The 16741-nt window shown below is 42.0% G+C and overlaps 1 protein-coding gene across 7 annotated transcripts in view; it reads left to right on the forward strand.

The window, feature by feature from the left end:
* The window catches only part of PLCE1 (phospholipase C epsilon 1), a 331768-nt gene that overhangs the window by 123637 nt on the left and 191390 nt on the right, over positions 1-16741 (forward strand). For all 7 annotated transcript variants that reach the window (XM_037803858.1, XM_037803856.1, XM_037803855.1 and 4 more), the window contains exon 3: positions 13435-13723. In XM_037803858.1, coding sequence (XP_037659786.1) covers positions 13435-13723 — 289 coding nt within the window. The remainder of the gene's footprint in view (positions 1-13434; positions 13724-16741) is intronic.

Genomic DNA, 16741 nt, shown 5'->3' on the forward strand with positions numbered 1-16741 from the left:
TTCACTGAAGAAAAGCTGATGACATCTGGAACACCTCTGTCAGCTGGAAAGGCACGTGGCCAGCATCTGCTGGTCCTTTGCTCCTGGGTTGTGTTTCAAAATAGCTTTCTCCAAAATGTCTCTCTCAGCTTCTCTCTCTCTCAACTCCTGTGTGTCCTTGCTTCTTTCTCCCATGACGTTCCTCTCTAAGCATCTGGAGGTCTCTCTTAGCTTCTCCACAGCAAACTCTGGACTTCATCTCTTAGCTTAGCATCTCCAAGCATCCTTTTGTCTGCATCTCCAAACATTTCCAAGCATCACTGTCAGCATCTGTGTTGACTCCTGGCTCTCTTAAATACTCCAGTGAATTAATCAAGGCCCACCCTGAATGGACAGGGTCCACACCTCCATGGAAATAATTCAGTCAGAGGTTCCACCCTAATCAACAGACTAATCAGTCTGCCCCCAGAAGATTGCATTAAAGAATATGGCTTTTGGGGGACACCATAGATCCAAACCAGCACAAAAGTAAATGCTCCTTGGAGGTATTTAATTATTACCTGTATTTCAGTATTCCTGAGTGTTAGGAAGGCGTACATGGGACCAGAAGTCATACAGATATCCTGGCACATCCAATGGGTCAGAAAAAAACAAGAACTTACATAGAATTCAGTGCCCCAGCTGTTCTAAGTGACTTACATACATTAATCTATCTTAATAATTGAATTAATGTTAAACTAATATCAATCAAATTAAACTAATAAAATAATTCATTTAGTTATCACACAGTTGTCTCCATTTTACTGTGATGAAATCGAGGCACAAAGAAGGTAAGCATCTGCCCCAAGGTCACACAATTAGTTAAGTAATGACATTAAGACTGCCTTAAAGACTGGGTGGGATTCTGATAGGAATGTGAAGTTGAGGGCATGTGAGGTAACAAGAAGGGCAAAGGCAAAAAGGCAGAAAAACTGGGGTATGTTGAAGAGATGGATGGTATCTAACTTTGTTTGGCAGGAACAATTTCATGTAGGGTAATAATGGAGGATGAAGCTAGAACGATGGTCAGGGAGAGAGAATTGAGGGGTTCTTTTGATCATGCTAAGAGATTTTTATTTTATTCAAAAGGCAGTGGAGTGGTTGCCATTGAAGGCAACTGAATTAGATGATCAAAGCAAGGCTTAAGAAGGTCATGTTCAGTTGTCTAAATGCACAGGTATGTGAGAGTCTGAATGTGTATCTCTCTGGGTGCATTAGAATAATAGTTCAATTATTACTCTCTGAGTATTGTCTGGAGCATCTCTCTTTCCTGGTGCATGTCACCTGGTGTGTGGGTGTGCAAACCACAGGTTCTGTCAACCCATCAGGCCCCATGACCTGGCCACTGGGGAGCAGCCACCAAAAGAGAAGTCACAACACCCTGGGGGAATTGAAAAACCTCCATAGACCTGCCTGAGAACCTTAAATTCTTTGCAGTGATGGAAAGATCCCAGCCCAGGGGGATTCACCAAGCCCAGGATGCTCAGGACAATTGGTGCCAAGCCTCCTGGACTAAAAGAGGAAGGAAAAGCATGTTGTCGCTTGACCCGCTCACTCTCCCCAAAGTAGAAGCAAGCTGGGTTTCCCAGCCTTTCTCTTCCTTCCCACTGTGGCAGATGGGGACAAGCAGTAATGTGGCTAAAGGGACCAGCAAGAAGGGCAGAGGAGGAAGGAGGGACATCAGGGACTGTTGTTCCACCATCTCATCCTTACAGTCTAAACTCTAACCTAAATTCTGCACTTCAGAGCCATCAACTTTTGGGATAAGCTAACCCCATGAACACTGGGGTCTCCTGGACCTTTCTATCCTAGCTTTTTCCAGCTTATAGCTCATTCATCAAGATTTTCCATGGTCATTCTGTTCTGACCTCCTGCCATGCTTGGATTTTTGAATCAAGTCACATAGTATCTCACTTGTAGGTAGCTTTCCTTAGTATGACAATCTCCACATTAACCCAAATAATCAAGTTTATAGTATAGCTAGTCTTTCCTCATGTCCTTGTCCCCTAGATCTCACCACAGGTTAATTCTATTGTGCTCCAGTTTTTTGCACTTGCATTATTGATCCAAGCACACAGTAGCTGCTCGCTTCCCAATGAAGCCAGCCTGTTCCCCGGTGCCTTCGGCCTCCTTTGAACTCCTAGAGCCCCAGTTGCCTGACCCTTTCTTTTCTCACTTATTTTCTTCTGCCTCATCGTATTAACTTTCCCTATTACCTACCCTACCTTCCCAACGAAGACTGGTCATGTAAGAGACACTCGATGAAGCTAGGTTGAGTCATTGATTAATTGGTGAGCACGTATAAGGACAGTGATGAAGGGTGATAATTGTTCTGACATCCAAAACCAGAGTGAACAGCAGGATGTCTCAGGAGCACTCTCAACTCAGACACTGCCCATCCTCCTCTTCCTCCTGCTCCTGCCTCCCTCTTTCTATCCCTAGCTTCATAGTTTTATCATTCTGTGATTCTCTCCTCATCAGCTTGCTTCTCCCCACCCTCTGACTCCCACCCATATCCCAGTTCCTTAACTGCTTACAATTTAGATCTCATTTATACTCTTATTTTCTATACATACAACACTGGACTTTTCTTATTTTGTACATTTTGTATCTGAAAATAATAATAACTATGGTAAATTTAAGTTTGTGTGTGTGGTCTCTGATTTCAGGAATGGGTAAAGATCACTGGTATTTGATCAGAAAAGGTTGCCAACTCTGCTTAAAGAGTTCTTAGTAATGGGTACAGAGCAAAACAAAGAAGAGCTGATGATGAAACCTGTTGGAGGGTCCTGGTGGAAATCAGAATTAGCCCAGCTAGAAACAGCCACAATCATCCCCAATACAGAATATGATCTTTCTTCTAAAGGAGATTGCCCTTGCTTCTCCATGGCTGGAAGATAAAGATTTGAAAAGGAGCGATTTGGAGGGAGGGCATCAAAAAGGAGAAAGAGCTCCTACAGTTATCCCTATATCCTTGACTTTTTCCAACACCTGTTTTCCAGCTTCTCCTTCTCCATTCCTTTATTTTGCAGCATATCTTATTCCTCTTATCATAGTCACTACTAGACTACCAGACTATAAATAAGCAAGAGTGGAGAGATTAATCAGTGGTGCAACTGGTAATGGTGTGGCCTGATGTCAGGTATGTGGACCTCCTCCCATCCTGGATACAACAGATAGAGCTCCCTTCCTCTCTCCTTTGAGAACATAAAGTGTGAATAGCTAAGCAAGGTCGAGCTTTTGTGGTGAGGATAGAATAGCTTGAAAGAACAAAAAGAAGTATGGGGATTGAGCTTCCAGTGAACAAAAGGTAGCCCTATGTTTGTATCATAGTGATAGAACCCTCCAGCTGAACCTACATTTGCCCCTGAAGGGGGGTATCCATTGGTGCCCAAAGCAGCTGCAGAAATGACTGGGATTTATACGAGGCATGGCCCCATCAGAAGGCCCTTCTTCCGGCTTAGAACCACATTCACTGTGTCTTCTTTGATTTCTTCCTGCTCTACAGGGAATGAGCCTACCTCTCCCTGTGCCCACCCAGCCGGTAGTCTCACACCCAAATGTTGGCTGCATTGACTTCATTTGCCCTCTGCCTTTGACATTACTGGTAATGCCCATTAAATGCAGGTGCCAAGGACCAGCTGAAATAAATTCAAGTAATATTCTATGAATTCCAACTATATGTAATGCAACATAAAGCAGATCACTGGATCACTAAAGGTACAAAGGAGAAGAAATCCTTGGAACACCGCCAGGTGGTGATCCTAGTGGGGCTAGTGTGGATGTAGTTTGTATACACACCATTGCTGATTTTTGCCTTTAATTATGTGCAGCCACATCTGTACAGCATCCTTTGTGAGCACCTTGAAAATAATGGCTGCATCTAATTGTTTAGGGCTCCTATAAAATCAAGGGCAAGAGAATCTTAAATTGTAGCAAGAGACCCAGAGAATCTCGAGACAGGGGAAGTTCATAAGTCTACTTTTTACACAATAGAGCTTCATACCATGATTCTGTATATAATCTTTTCACCAAAACACTGTCGCCTGTTTCTGTCAACAAAAGACTTCTTTGTTTTGATAGCCAAAAAAAACCCTTAAGCTCAGTAGAGACAACAGAACAGGCTTTTAAAATTACAAAATGTAAGGGCCAACATGCTTTATTTTCAGAATGTAAATTGGAAGTTGGTTTTTGTTATGTTTTGTTTTCATAGCACTTTAGCCCTCAGTTGTGATCAACTTGATGTTCTTTTAATAATATCCATGAAGTACTTTGGAATGTGGTTTGGAGTGACCATATCTTTCTTGTCGGAGTACAGAGTAGATGAGAGTGAGGTGGTAGGTGGTAACTTTCCCATATCCCTGAGCCCTATGAACATGTTGTTTTTGACCTTTAATCTCTTGGTATGCCCCCATCCCTGAAATATGTGCTCATGCAAACAAGCAGTTGAGAGCCTTTGGAATGGAACAAGAGTGTTCTACCTGGGGATAGCTGAGAAAGAGCTCCTGACTTTCTCTGTGAACTTAAGAATACTTCTAATGTGACCACCTGTTCACTTTTCTGTAGACCCCTGATGTTTTGGATCCTCTTTGAGGACTTACCTTTCTACTGCTCTCTTTCAAAGGTAGGGAGGTGGGTATTGTTTCTTCTTGAGTTTTTCCATCTTTTTCTGTATCTATACCTCCAACTAGAGAGGAAAAGTCCTAGGTTCCCCACCTATTCTATGGGTTGCCTGTGGATGTGGTTATATTATGGGTGTGAATGAAGTACGTGGTCTCTCTCCTGTTCCTGGCTGGTGGCTAATATTGGACACTTTGTCACGTCTCATTGATTTTTTTTTATGCAATTTTATTGAAATATATTCACATCCCATACAGTATCCAAAGTGTACAATCAGTTGTTCACAGTATCTTCATATAGTTCAACATTCATCACCAGAATCAATTTTTGAACATTTTCATTACTCCAAATAAATAAAAATAAAGATACAAATAAAAAGAAAAGAAAAATTGGTTTTTGTTAATAACAAGGAAGATACCAAATTATAAGGATCTTAGAAGATGTGGTAATATCTATCCCCTCAGTGCTTTAGGTGACCGTTTCTTTGATATTACATCCTCAGTACCTTCATGATACCCCTAGAAAGGGAAGGGATGTCCCCAGGCAGAGGTGATATAACCCATCCAGCTGCAAACTCTTTTTGCTTTTGAAGTCCCTTCCATGGTAGTTTGCTTAGACAACATGTGAAAGGCAATGGTTCTGAATGAGAATTTTATCTACTTGTAAGGACTCAGAAGGGTAGTGCTTGTCTCCCCAGCTCATTGCTCATTCTCTTAGCTCCAGCCTCATGGAACTACTTGTACATTCTCTCTCTGCTTAGAATATCTTCCCCCCACTTATCTTACCCTCTCTTACCTTTGCCAGTTAACTCTTAATTGTTTTCAGGTCGTGTTTTAGATGTTACCTCTTGGAAGAAGCCTTCCATGGCCTTCTAAGACCCTCCTCTGTGTTCCTGAAGCACTTTGTGCTTACAACATGCATGTAATAGAATTGCCCATTTTCTTGCCTTCTTTGATACTTGGTAACCTCCTTGAGGACAAAAACATTGTTTTATTCATCATTTTGTCTCTAGCTCCTGGCACAGCATTTGGCACATTGTAGACGTTCAGTAAATATTTGTTGAGTGAATGAATGACTGGAGTCCAAATAAGGAAGATATTCTTAGGCACAGATTTCTTATCCTTTGGAAATTTAAGGTCTGTCTGTGATTTTGGTGCCAGTCCAAGCTTATCAGAGGATTCCCCTGGGTGGGCATCTTTGTCTGGGTCTGTTGTGACTTAGGCCTTCCCAGAGGTTTACATTTTCTGGGTGTGAGGCCCCAGGATTTCCCCACCAGACCAGGCAACACTACTGGACTGTAGCCTTCCTCAACTTCTCTATCCTGTCCAGGTCCCTGCAGCTCTGAATGAGGAAAGCACTTTCTTTTCTAGACCTGACAATTTTTCTCCCAGGTTTCATGTATTCCTGACCTGCTTGAGCTGGGTAACAACTCTGGCTCTTGGAAACCTGGTGGTTTCTATTCACCCATTGCTACCTATTCCATTTGTTCCTCCAGTGTACACTAACTGGTTGTGCAGCTTGGATCTACACTTGGGTGAAGCCTGGAGTCTGAACTGCTTGTTATAAATGACTCTCAAGTCTTAGTGGGCCTGAGGCTCTGAAGGGCATGCTAATCATTCCTGGAGTTGGCTCAATTAGTCATGGCCCAAAGCTGACTGAAATGTCATGTCCTGTTCCTGAGGAGTGGGTTAGGGGATGGTGGCATCAAGTGTTGGGTCACCCACTTGGTTTCCCTTCCCTTAGGCTTCTGGTGGGGAGGAATGGCCCTAGCTGCTCTCTGGTGATCGTTCACTTGGCTCCCCTCTGAGGACAGACCTGCCGTTTTTCAGTAGAAGTAAACACTTAGTGTTTCAGTTTGCTAAAGCTGCCAGAATGCAATATAGCAGAAATGGGTTGGCTTTTTCAATGAGGTTTTGTTAGGTTACAAATTTATAGTTCTAAGGCCATGAAAATGTCCAAATTAAGGCATCAAGGGGAAGATACCTTCTCTGAGGAAAGGCTGATGGCATCCGGGGCTCCTCTGTTTCATGGGAAGGCACATGGCGACATCAGCTTGTCCTTCACTTCTGGGTTCTGGTTTCAAAAATGGCTCTCTCTCTCTCTCCAAATGGATTTGGGCGTTTCTCTGTTAGCTTCTCTGAGCTCTCTGAGTTTCATCTGTCTTTTATCCTCTCATAAAGGACCCCAGCAAGGGATTAAGACCCACCTTGAATTGGGTGGGTCACATCTCCATAGGTCTGCTCCCACAAGGGATGGATTAAAGGAACTTAGGCTTTTCTGGGGTACATAACAGATTCAAAACCAGCACACTTAGTGTGTTCAGTAATAATAAAGCATTGTTCACTAATAATTAGAGGAGTGTCCTTGTTTGCAGACTGTACTAGTCAACCCTCCTACCCTCTTTCACACCCTCCTTTCTTGCCCCTGAAACAGAAGCTTAAAGGATTAGAAGGGAGTGAAAAGAAGTGAGGGGTGGAGGAGAGAGATGGGGCAATGGGAAAAAAGGGAAGACAGGGAGAGAAGGTGAGGAAGGTAGAAAGATCAGGACAGTATAGAAAAAAAGAAAAAAAAAAAAAGATGACGTTTGGAAGAAACCAAGATAGAGAATCTGAAAGTGGGAAGAGATAAGAAATTTTGAGGGTGAAGAAACCATGGGGACAAAGAGGAAGCTGGAAAAAGCACCTCCGGGAGAAACCTGGGATGGGAGAGAGGATCTACAGTTTAACTCCCATATTAACCAAGAGGATTAATATGCTTCCATTTATTGACTACCATCTTGAATGTCTGTGCTATGGCTTTGCATTTAGAGCATAGTGGGCTTACTAGCCCAAGACTGAATTCTGAGTTTGGTTCTTTGTGTTGCTGTGGTCCACAAAACGCAGACATCTTCACCTGAGTTCATTTGTAGGGGAGAAGGAATTCAGATAACAAAGCAGGGAGGGGTGAGGCACAGGAAGCAAGTATCCTGGTCCTGTAGATTGACCTTGGTGCCCTCCATCTTTATGGACATGCAGCAGCCCAGAGCCACAGGGCTTCAGGAACTTTCTGTCCCTCACAGTTTCACACGAGCACAGCTTAGCAAGAACACTGCTTCTGAGCCTCTGAGCCGGGGAGCACCGTCTATGGGATTTGTGCAAGTTTGTTTTGGTCTTGCAGGGGCTTTGTTCCCATGTGATAAATTAATTGATCCATTGCTCTTTAGATTTGCAGGGAGCCTGGTAATTCAGGCCATTAAATCCCTTCTATTGGCCTAATTCGTGGCCTGACATCACAAGCTTAACAACATAATCTATCTGTCCTGATTTGATTTTTTTCTATTCAAGAGGCTTCCTTGGCAGCCGGGTTTTCTCATTATGATATAATTCATCTGTTTGGTAGTTCCCATTAGAATTAGCATCTCAGATGTGATTCATCTTCAGAAATATTAAATTGGAAGCATCATTTATAGACAAGCCTGTTACATTAGCAGCTGTGAGGAATTTCTGCCAGAGATGCCTCTTCATTCGACTAATATTTGTTGAGTTGTGCCCCTTGCTGGACTCTGAGCTTGGGGCTTTGGGGAATATAGAAATGACTATTACCTTGCCACTGCCCTCAGGAGCTCCCTTTCTAGAAGGAAGTTGACATGGATGTAAATGCTTATGGGATGGCTCAGAGGAGTAGTACAGTCAGAGATGAAAAGTAATTGTGCTCTTCTTAAAGTCTAAGGCAGTGATTTTCAGACTTAGCAGGAACTAGAACCACCAGGAGGAGGGCTTGTTAAAACACAGATTGCTGGATCACACCCCAGAGTTTTTAATTCACTAGGTCTGGGTGGGGCCCAAGAATTTGCATTTCTAACAAGTTCCCAGGCCATTCTGATGCTGCTGGTAGGGGACTATACTTTGAGGATCACACAGCTCTAAGGCTTCAATTTTTCAACCCCTTTTCTCCACTGCCTACTGTGTGCTTAGCTGTGTGCTCTGTACTGGAGAGAAGACATTGAATAAAAGATGGTCCTTGCCCCCATGGGGACTCACAACTTGGAAGGGGATAAGTATGATTTCCATACTTCACCGAAAGTGCCACTGTAGAGTTTTGCATAGGGTGTAGTGAAGTACAGAAGAGAACTCTGACTGGAGCCCTAGGAAGACAATATGGAGGAGGCAAAATCTGAATGAATGGGTAAAAAAAAAAAAAGTTTGGAAGAAGTTGTGCAAAAGGGCATTTCAAGTTGTTTAATTCCCAGATTATTAAATGTCTTGGGACATCCTCTCACACTACCTCTTAGCTGTTCCCTGTGTTAATGAAGGTTTGGCTTACTTCCTATAGAAACTAGGAAGTTTGGCCTGGTCTTAGAAAAGCCTTTCTTTTTGACACTCTGGAGTTCTGTTTGGTCTCGTGCGTGGTCTGCATACTCTCAGTAGACTGGAATTTTCAGGACAGGCACTTGAATGGAATGCAGAACAAGCAGAGTAAACAGCCTGCTACCAAAATCCTACTCCCCCTCCCTACCCCTCTGGTCCCCAAGCTGCCTCAGCTGCCATCCAGCTCCAGCAGCCGCACTGTTAATGTCAGCTCTTCAGGAAATTTGGTTGTTCTTATACCATTGCATTTTGTTTACACACAGACACCCATCAGAAATCAAACTCGCAGCACCTCCTGTGTTCCAGAACACTGCTTGTCAATTCCAGATGTTAGGAAAGGGACCCATGAGACCAGTAAAAAGGGGTTTCCAACCCACAGCACAAAGCTCTTAAATGTCATTCCATGAGGGAGGTCCCTACATTCTTAGCCTATTAACTCATAGTTAACACATAGTTAAAATAAATATGATTATTTATTTTTCCAGCTCAAGGTACTTTAAGAACCACATTATGGAAAGGATAAAGGCACCATTAGAAGTAAATATAATCACTAGTGAGAAATGATGGCTGGTATTGAAGAAAACTGATAAGAGGGAGGGAAACAGCAGGACCTAACTATATATTGCATTACAAAATAATAATTAATCAAAGTAATCTTCAGAATGAAGGTTAATTAACAGCCCCAACCTCTGTGTAGGAATACTAGGAAGAATGGGTCATAGAACAGCAACATATTGTGATCCTGCATTGCACTGTGGCCTTTAGGTGTGACCATGTACAGTGCTTAGTAAAGCTGGACCCTGCAGCTTGGATAGACCTGGGTTAAATCCTGACTCAGCTTCTTACTAACTATGTAACATTGACTGAATTTCTCCACCTCTTTAGGCTTACTTTTCTCGTTTGCAAAATAAATCAACCCCGTAGGGTTAGCATGTGGATTCAAACCTCATGCAAGTAAAATACATGCCATTATGGCCACACATCATTGTGTCATTAACTTTTGCTTTCCAACATAGCACCCCCTAAAATTAGTGACTTATCACAACCACCATTTATTTAGGTCATGATTCTGTGAGTTGACTGGGTGGTTCTATTCTGGATCAACTAATCTCTGTTGGGCTCTCTCATGTGTCTATGGTTGGGTAGCAAGTCAGACTGGCAATTGGGTGATCTAGGATGGTCTCACTCGTGTTATCTGGTTGTTATCAAACTATCAGCTAAGGTCTCCAGCAGGCTGGCTTGGGATTCTTCACATGGCAATTTTTTCAGGGTTCCTGAAAGCTACAAGAGAGGGCAAGCTCCAATGCACAGATACTTTTTTAAGGACTCTGCTTGCATCATGTTTGCTAAAGTCCCCACTGGTCAAGAAATTACAAAACCATCCCAGAGTCAGTGAGGGAAATGATTTATGGTCAGGTTTGCATTCTACCACACTCATTATTATCACCATCATCGTAAAAACCATTTGTTGAACATTTACCATGTGCCAAGTGTTGTTCTAATCATTTTACATTTATTGGATCTTGTAATTCTTACCATGAGCTAATGAGGTAGGTTCTATTATATCTCCATTTTGAGGAAAAGCAGACTGAGGCACTGAATGGTAAAGCAACTTGTCTAAAGTCACACAGCTGGGAAGCAGTAGAATTAGGAATCAAACCAAGGCTCCAGAGCCACACTCATTTCTTACACTCTGTATTTATGGAACTCTGTATTTACTATTATTTCTTACACTCTATATTTATGGAAGTTTCCATGACTTCTGGATTTTAAGTAAGAGATTAAAATCTGATTTTGACATGTTCTTTGAATGAAGTATTGTCATATGTACCACCACTTGGTCCACATTTTGACATTTTTGTGATAAACACCTTGAATTTAGTTCATCCATTATAGATATGACTACTGGAATGTGTTAGCCTAGATCTTGGTAGAACCTTTTTGGTCTGTTTCTAGTTCTTTGTGGTGGAGGAGTTAGAAATGGTAATGGAAGTTCAGAGTTTCATTCTTAGAACTCTTAATTATTCCTCCATGCAAGTTTGGGAGCTTGGAAACGAGACTGATGGCAACACTGGATGATTAGTTTATAGCTATATAAGCATTTATATGCTTATTAATAGTTTCTTAAAGGTAAGCTCCAACACTCCTTGAGAGCAGAAACTATGGCTTTTCTCTTTGTTTCTCTGGCAACTACACAGGGATGAACACACATAGGACACATAGGAGGAGCTCAGTACATGTTTGTCATATATTTCTATATCCTTATCCATATTTAATTAAGGTAAGTGCCACCAACACATATATGAATGGTGATCAGATGTTGGCCAGATGGGATTCTTGTAGAGTGGTGGGGACTGGTTCCAACTGAGGAACTCATTCCCCATCTAACAGAGGAAGGTGCCACTTGACACCATGTGGGAATGCTCGGTGTTACCAGTTGATTCCATTTTTCAGGAGATACTATAACTCTAGATTTTTATGAAAATATTTATGATTTCAAAACACTGTGCTTCAGATGAAGCAGGTCTGTTGGCTGAATCTGGAGAATCTGGCCTGTGGCTCCCACATTAGGCACTTGGTGGTACCTCTGTATAGCATTGTAGCTGCCCTGAAGGCTAGAGGAGCAAGGGGGGCCACAGAAAAAGGCAGAGATGTTCCTTTAAAGTAGAGGAGTGCATTTTCTTCTACAGGCTTGTCCAATAGTGATGGGCACCATTTATACACACAAGGCTTTGCTCTTTACATGTACTGTCTTGTCGAATCCCATGACATCCCTAATTCTATCCCCATTTTACAGAGAAGGACGCTGTCTTAGAACAGTCAAGTCAGCTTGCTCATGGTCAAAGAGCTGGTCAAGATGGAGCCAGATGTCCAACTCCCAGATGCCTAACCCTAAAGCCTGAGCTCTTTCTGTCCCATCTCCTCAGTCATGTTAGCCACCAAAATTTAATGACTGAGAATTAGAGCTAAGAATTCATGCCCTGCCTTCAAGAGGCAAGTGTGTACCAGTAGACAAAGGAAGGCAGAGTAGAAATTTAGTTAGGGGCAGCAAAGTTTGACTATCAGGTGGGTACATTCTAGTGTTTCATAAGGACCTTCTTTCACAGGTCAACAGGGTCCTCTTACGTGACTATAGACCGTGGTTAAGGTGAGATTTGGAATGTGCCCACATCACAGGGCACATGCATGTCTAGAGGGCATGCAAAGGCCTTCTTATCCATGGCCACCCATTGGGTTACCAGAGAGGGTGACCTCCATTTCCACTCTACTATAAGCACTTAGCTTATCTTCTGTCTTCCTTAATAGACTGTGAGCTATTTAAGGTAAGACATGCCTTATTTACCCAGGCCTGATACATTGACTAGTATGTAAACACTTAATAAATATTTATTGATTTGTTGAATGAATGATGAGTCAACCAAGGTTGACAACACAATATTGTAAACCTTTATTCCACCATGAGAAAGCTAGATGAACTTACCCCATTATATGCTTCTTCCCTGTTTTGCTCTACTCAGAAGTCTCTGGCTTCTCAGAATGCTTGATAAAATCCCAGATCTTTCTGCAGTAATGTCAAAGCACGTAATTTTCAGACCTCATCTTCCAAATTAGATTGTGAAATCCTGCAGCCCAAGGGTGTTGTGTTACTGTTTGCACGTGCCCAGGTTTTTCAACACAGTGCCTTGCACAGAGCAGGGTCTTTGTATATGCATGTAGAATGACTGCTTTGGGATAGATGGGAGGTATGGTTGGGAACCTGTTCTAAAAGTCCAATCTTGAGTTAATTCCTGGTGAATTCAGGTGATAAAGAGAGAGGAAATTAGGATAGTGACAGAGACAGAGCAGGAAGAGCGGGCAGGACTTGTCAGCCCACTGGATATGGGAGATGAGGGAGGAGGAAGAGCCAAAAAAGATTCAAAGAGTTTGATCCCAGTTGATGGATTGGAGGATTATGCCCAAGAGAGAAATAGGGAGGTTCTCCTTTCCCATTACCCTCTCATCCTCACTTCAATTTGAGCATGGAGAAAAGATTTCTCATGAATACCAGACTGAAGCATTCCATGGAGGCAGACAGACATGGGACATTCACACAGCAGAGGCCAAAAGGACAAAAAGGAAAGATTTGCCCTCATCCCTTTGCAGATGGGCTTTACACTGCTGAGGAGGAGAAATTTGAGCTGAATATATTTTTGGTTGGTACAACTTGTAAGTGCTCTGTTTGATAGCAGGGTTGTTTGAATGGCCCATTTCATAACTACACACAACTTTTCCAAATAAATTGTGTCTGTAGAATGTTCAGGTTAATGCATGAGTCCAGTATTCAAGAGTGTTTGTGCTTAGAGCGGCTGAGCCTTCTTTCTTAATAAGTCATCTTGGCATTTTGTCAACAAGTTAATTTGCTTTTCTAAGAAACTAGATTAATACTTCCTGTGCTTTGTGCTATTCACAGACCTACAATGCAGTGAGAAGAGGAGAACAAACAGAAGATACAATTGGATCTCTTCTCCATTTCTTCAGAAAGCTCCCAGCCTCCGAGACAGCCCATGGAAGGGTTAGTGTTGGTCTGTGTTTAAAGCAGTGTATTCCAGGCAATGTATGTGAGTATCGTGCCACTCTCCAGAGGACGTCCTTGTCTCAGTACATCTCTGGTTCTCTGCTAGAAGCAACCACATCGTTAGGAGCAAGGACTGGCCTTCTCAATATTTTTGGAGGATCCACTGGACGAATGATGCTGAAAGGTAACGTGAAATTTCACTTTTAACTTTTTACCTTTGAATGTGGAAAAGAATGTAAGTTAACATTTATGCATCTTCTGCTGACTGATGGAAAATTGAATTCACTTTATAGTGACCTTAAATAAAGGTAGCTGCTTTAGGAGAATAAAGGGAGCTCTTCTCAAAACACCTTAAATTGTTTAATTTCAAATAATAGGATTTTGAGATTTCTTTTTGTAAAGAAGTAAATGGTTAAGAGGCTAGCTTTAATTAAAAAAAAAAGTTAATTGGACAGGTGGTTTCTCCTAGTGGTAGCTCATGACACATGTCAATTGCTGTGATAAGATGCTTATAAACAAGTGTGGTCATGTGGTCACAGAGAGAACCAATGGTGATCAGGATCAGAGTGCATTTAGATCCCATTCATATGCAGAATCAGAAGATCTGGCATATTCACCAGAAAGGCCACATATCATCTTCCTGTGATTCCCTTCTTAAAGTACAAATAGCCAGGCATCCCACTGAAAAATGAATCAGTGAAAAACAGGGTCCCTAACAGCTGAGCTTCCCAGCTGCTTCTCACGAGCAGCAGATGGGCAGGTCAGAAATGGCAGTGCACTGAAGAACCTTGGGGACGTGCACACTGTACAGCTGTCACAACCTGCTTGGCAGCCTTTACTGGCAGGAAGCTGCCAGCTAGATAAGGGCCACGCAGAGCAGTGTTCTTCTGCCCAGGGGTTGCTAAAGCTCAATCTGACATTTAGTCATTTCTGTTAAGGAGAACAGCTATTGTCCCTCCACTGTGAACCCTGAGACCCAGGACTAGTAGACCAGTGACTTTCCTTCCTGATTCTCAGCCTCCCCACCCCACTCCCTTACACACACCCTGGGCAAGCCTGAGAGGAAACGCCACCAACTCCCTGTGTAGACACTCTGGGTGCCATGTTGGTTTGGTTTCTGGAAACACCTTACCTTCTGTGGGTTGATTAGAAATGATGAATGAAAAAAAAAAAATCATGAAGTGTGGGAGCTTAAATCCAGGAGACTAATGGGGAGAAACCTGGTTTCATATGTTTTTCATTCATTCAACAAGTATTTTGAGCCATTTTGCTAGGTGCTAGGTAGGGAAAAAATCAAAGTATTTCCTTCCCTCATGGAACTTATAGTTCCTAGGTGGTTAAGAGTTTTCCCTACACAAAGGAATCGTGGTTTCTTCATCTGATGTAGCTCATAGTGACTGCTAAGATATCCTCCTAGCTTGTCTTCTCCATCAGTGCTCCTTCTGGGAAGTTGGGCTGAGATTAGCATGTGGAATTGGCATTGCTTCAATGCTTGAGACTGTATGTCAGGACGTTGTCCTGTGAGTTAATCAGTCTGTGTTTAGCAGATACCCACTCTGGGCCCAACAACTCTGAATGAAATTTGAATCGTTTATTTGCCTTTAAGATGTTTATGATTCTAATAAGGAAGCCAGATTTGCATGTGCCATATAATCAAAGAATAATAGGAGACTGCAGAGAATAAAATGCCAAATAATGTGGAAAGTGGTTCTAAGTGTACAAAGAGTTTGGAGAGGGAGTTAATGATCTATATGACAAATGGCTTGGCCTGAAACTTGAGGTCTCAGACAAACAAACAAAAGTCAATAAAAGCCACTTTCTTCTCCATTAATTGCAAAAGGGCAGATCTCCAGACTCCCCAACCAAGGCAGGCATGCCTCCAGTCTTACACAGACCTATTGGGAGAAGAAAAGAGGCTGCTAGTTAGTACTCTGTTGCTATTTGCACTTCCGCATTCAGATCAGACCTTCTAATTCATTCATTCCTACTGGAGACCCACTGGACCTTTAGCTAATGTGTTACCTTTAATTTATATTTTATATAGAAGTTGGGAGTTTCTTTATCTTTCCGTTTTGCGGCTTTTTAATGGCTTTTGACGGTACTCTATAAGTAGCTCTTGCTGAATAATGCAATTAACTGGTTGGTTTCTGCTCCAGACGAACTTGAATGGCTTCTGGATTGCTCTCTTAGTAACATTTTTCAACTTCAGGGCCCCCTCCAATGGAGCTTTCAACAGCTATTTGTGCTGTAGTTCAACATGTTTCTTTGACATGCAGTAGAAGAAAATACGTCAAAAAACCAGAAGGGCCTTTGAGGTCACAGAGTGCTCACAGAATCAGTGGGTTCAGCATAACCTATTTTGAGCTCTGTTGGCCATATCCTCTGCCCGGGGGTCTGGAGGCCACGCTGTTTGCCGTGATTGAATTGCTCGTTTTGTTTATGGTTCAGTGTATATCCTATGGCATAGAGGTGGGCAACAGCTTTCAGCTCTGTATTGTTATTGAATATGGAGAGCGTATAATATGTACTCTGTCCCCATATTATAATGGGTTGTTTTCCAGAAGTTCATTCCTCAGGAGTTATATTGAACTTAGACAACTTGCCTAGAAAAGTAGTATTAAAAATTGTGATTTGGTTCCCAGATTCTACTCCTCAAAAACCTCTTTAACCTATAACACAGTTGAAATATGCACACTTCCCATGGTATAAAAAGAAAAACACTATTATTGGAATACTGAAAATCAACGTACAAGAAAAAAGCAATACAAGTGAGTTAAATGACATTTCTTGTGGAGAAGAAATATTATTAATTAAAGATGTGTAAAGAGTTCAATTTCAATTTTTATGGAGATTTTTAAAAGAACTTTTGATCATTTAAGGGTTTTTAGATTATTGGCAGCTGTAGTTCTTTGTTAAAGTTAATTCTACTTCAAACTCTTACCTATTTTAAGGGATCAGGAAATTGTCCCAGTAGTGTTCTTTTCCTTTTCCTTTTTTTTTAAAGTGGGAGGCTTATAAATGAAATGAAGAAGGGAAAAAGGAGGCAAGACAGAGTTTAAATATTTTTCCCAGAGAGAAAGGGAAAGAAAGAGGGTCAAAGAGAATGATCTTGTATTGTTTTCTTGGGGCTGCTGTAACAAATTGCCACAAACCAGGTGGCTTAAAATAAGAGAAATTTATTCTCCCATAGTTCTGGAGGCTA

The sequence above is a fragment of the Choloepus didactylus genome, chromosome 15, assembly GCF_015220235.1.
Source record: "Choloepus didactylus isolate mChoDid1 chromosome 15, mChoDid1.pri, whole genome shotgun sequence".
NCBI lineage: Eukaryota > Metazoa > Chordata > Mammalia > Pilosa > Megalonychidae > Choloepus > Choloepus didactylus.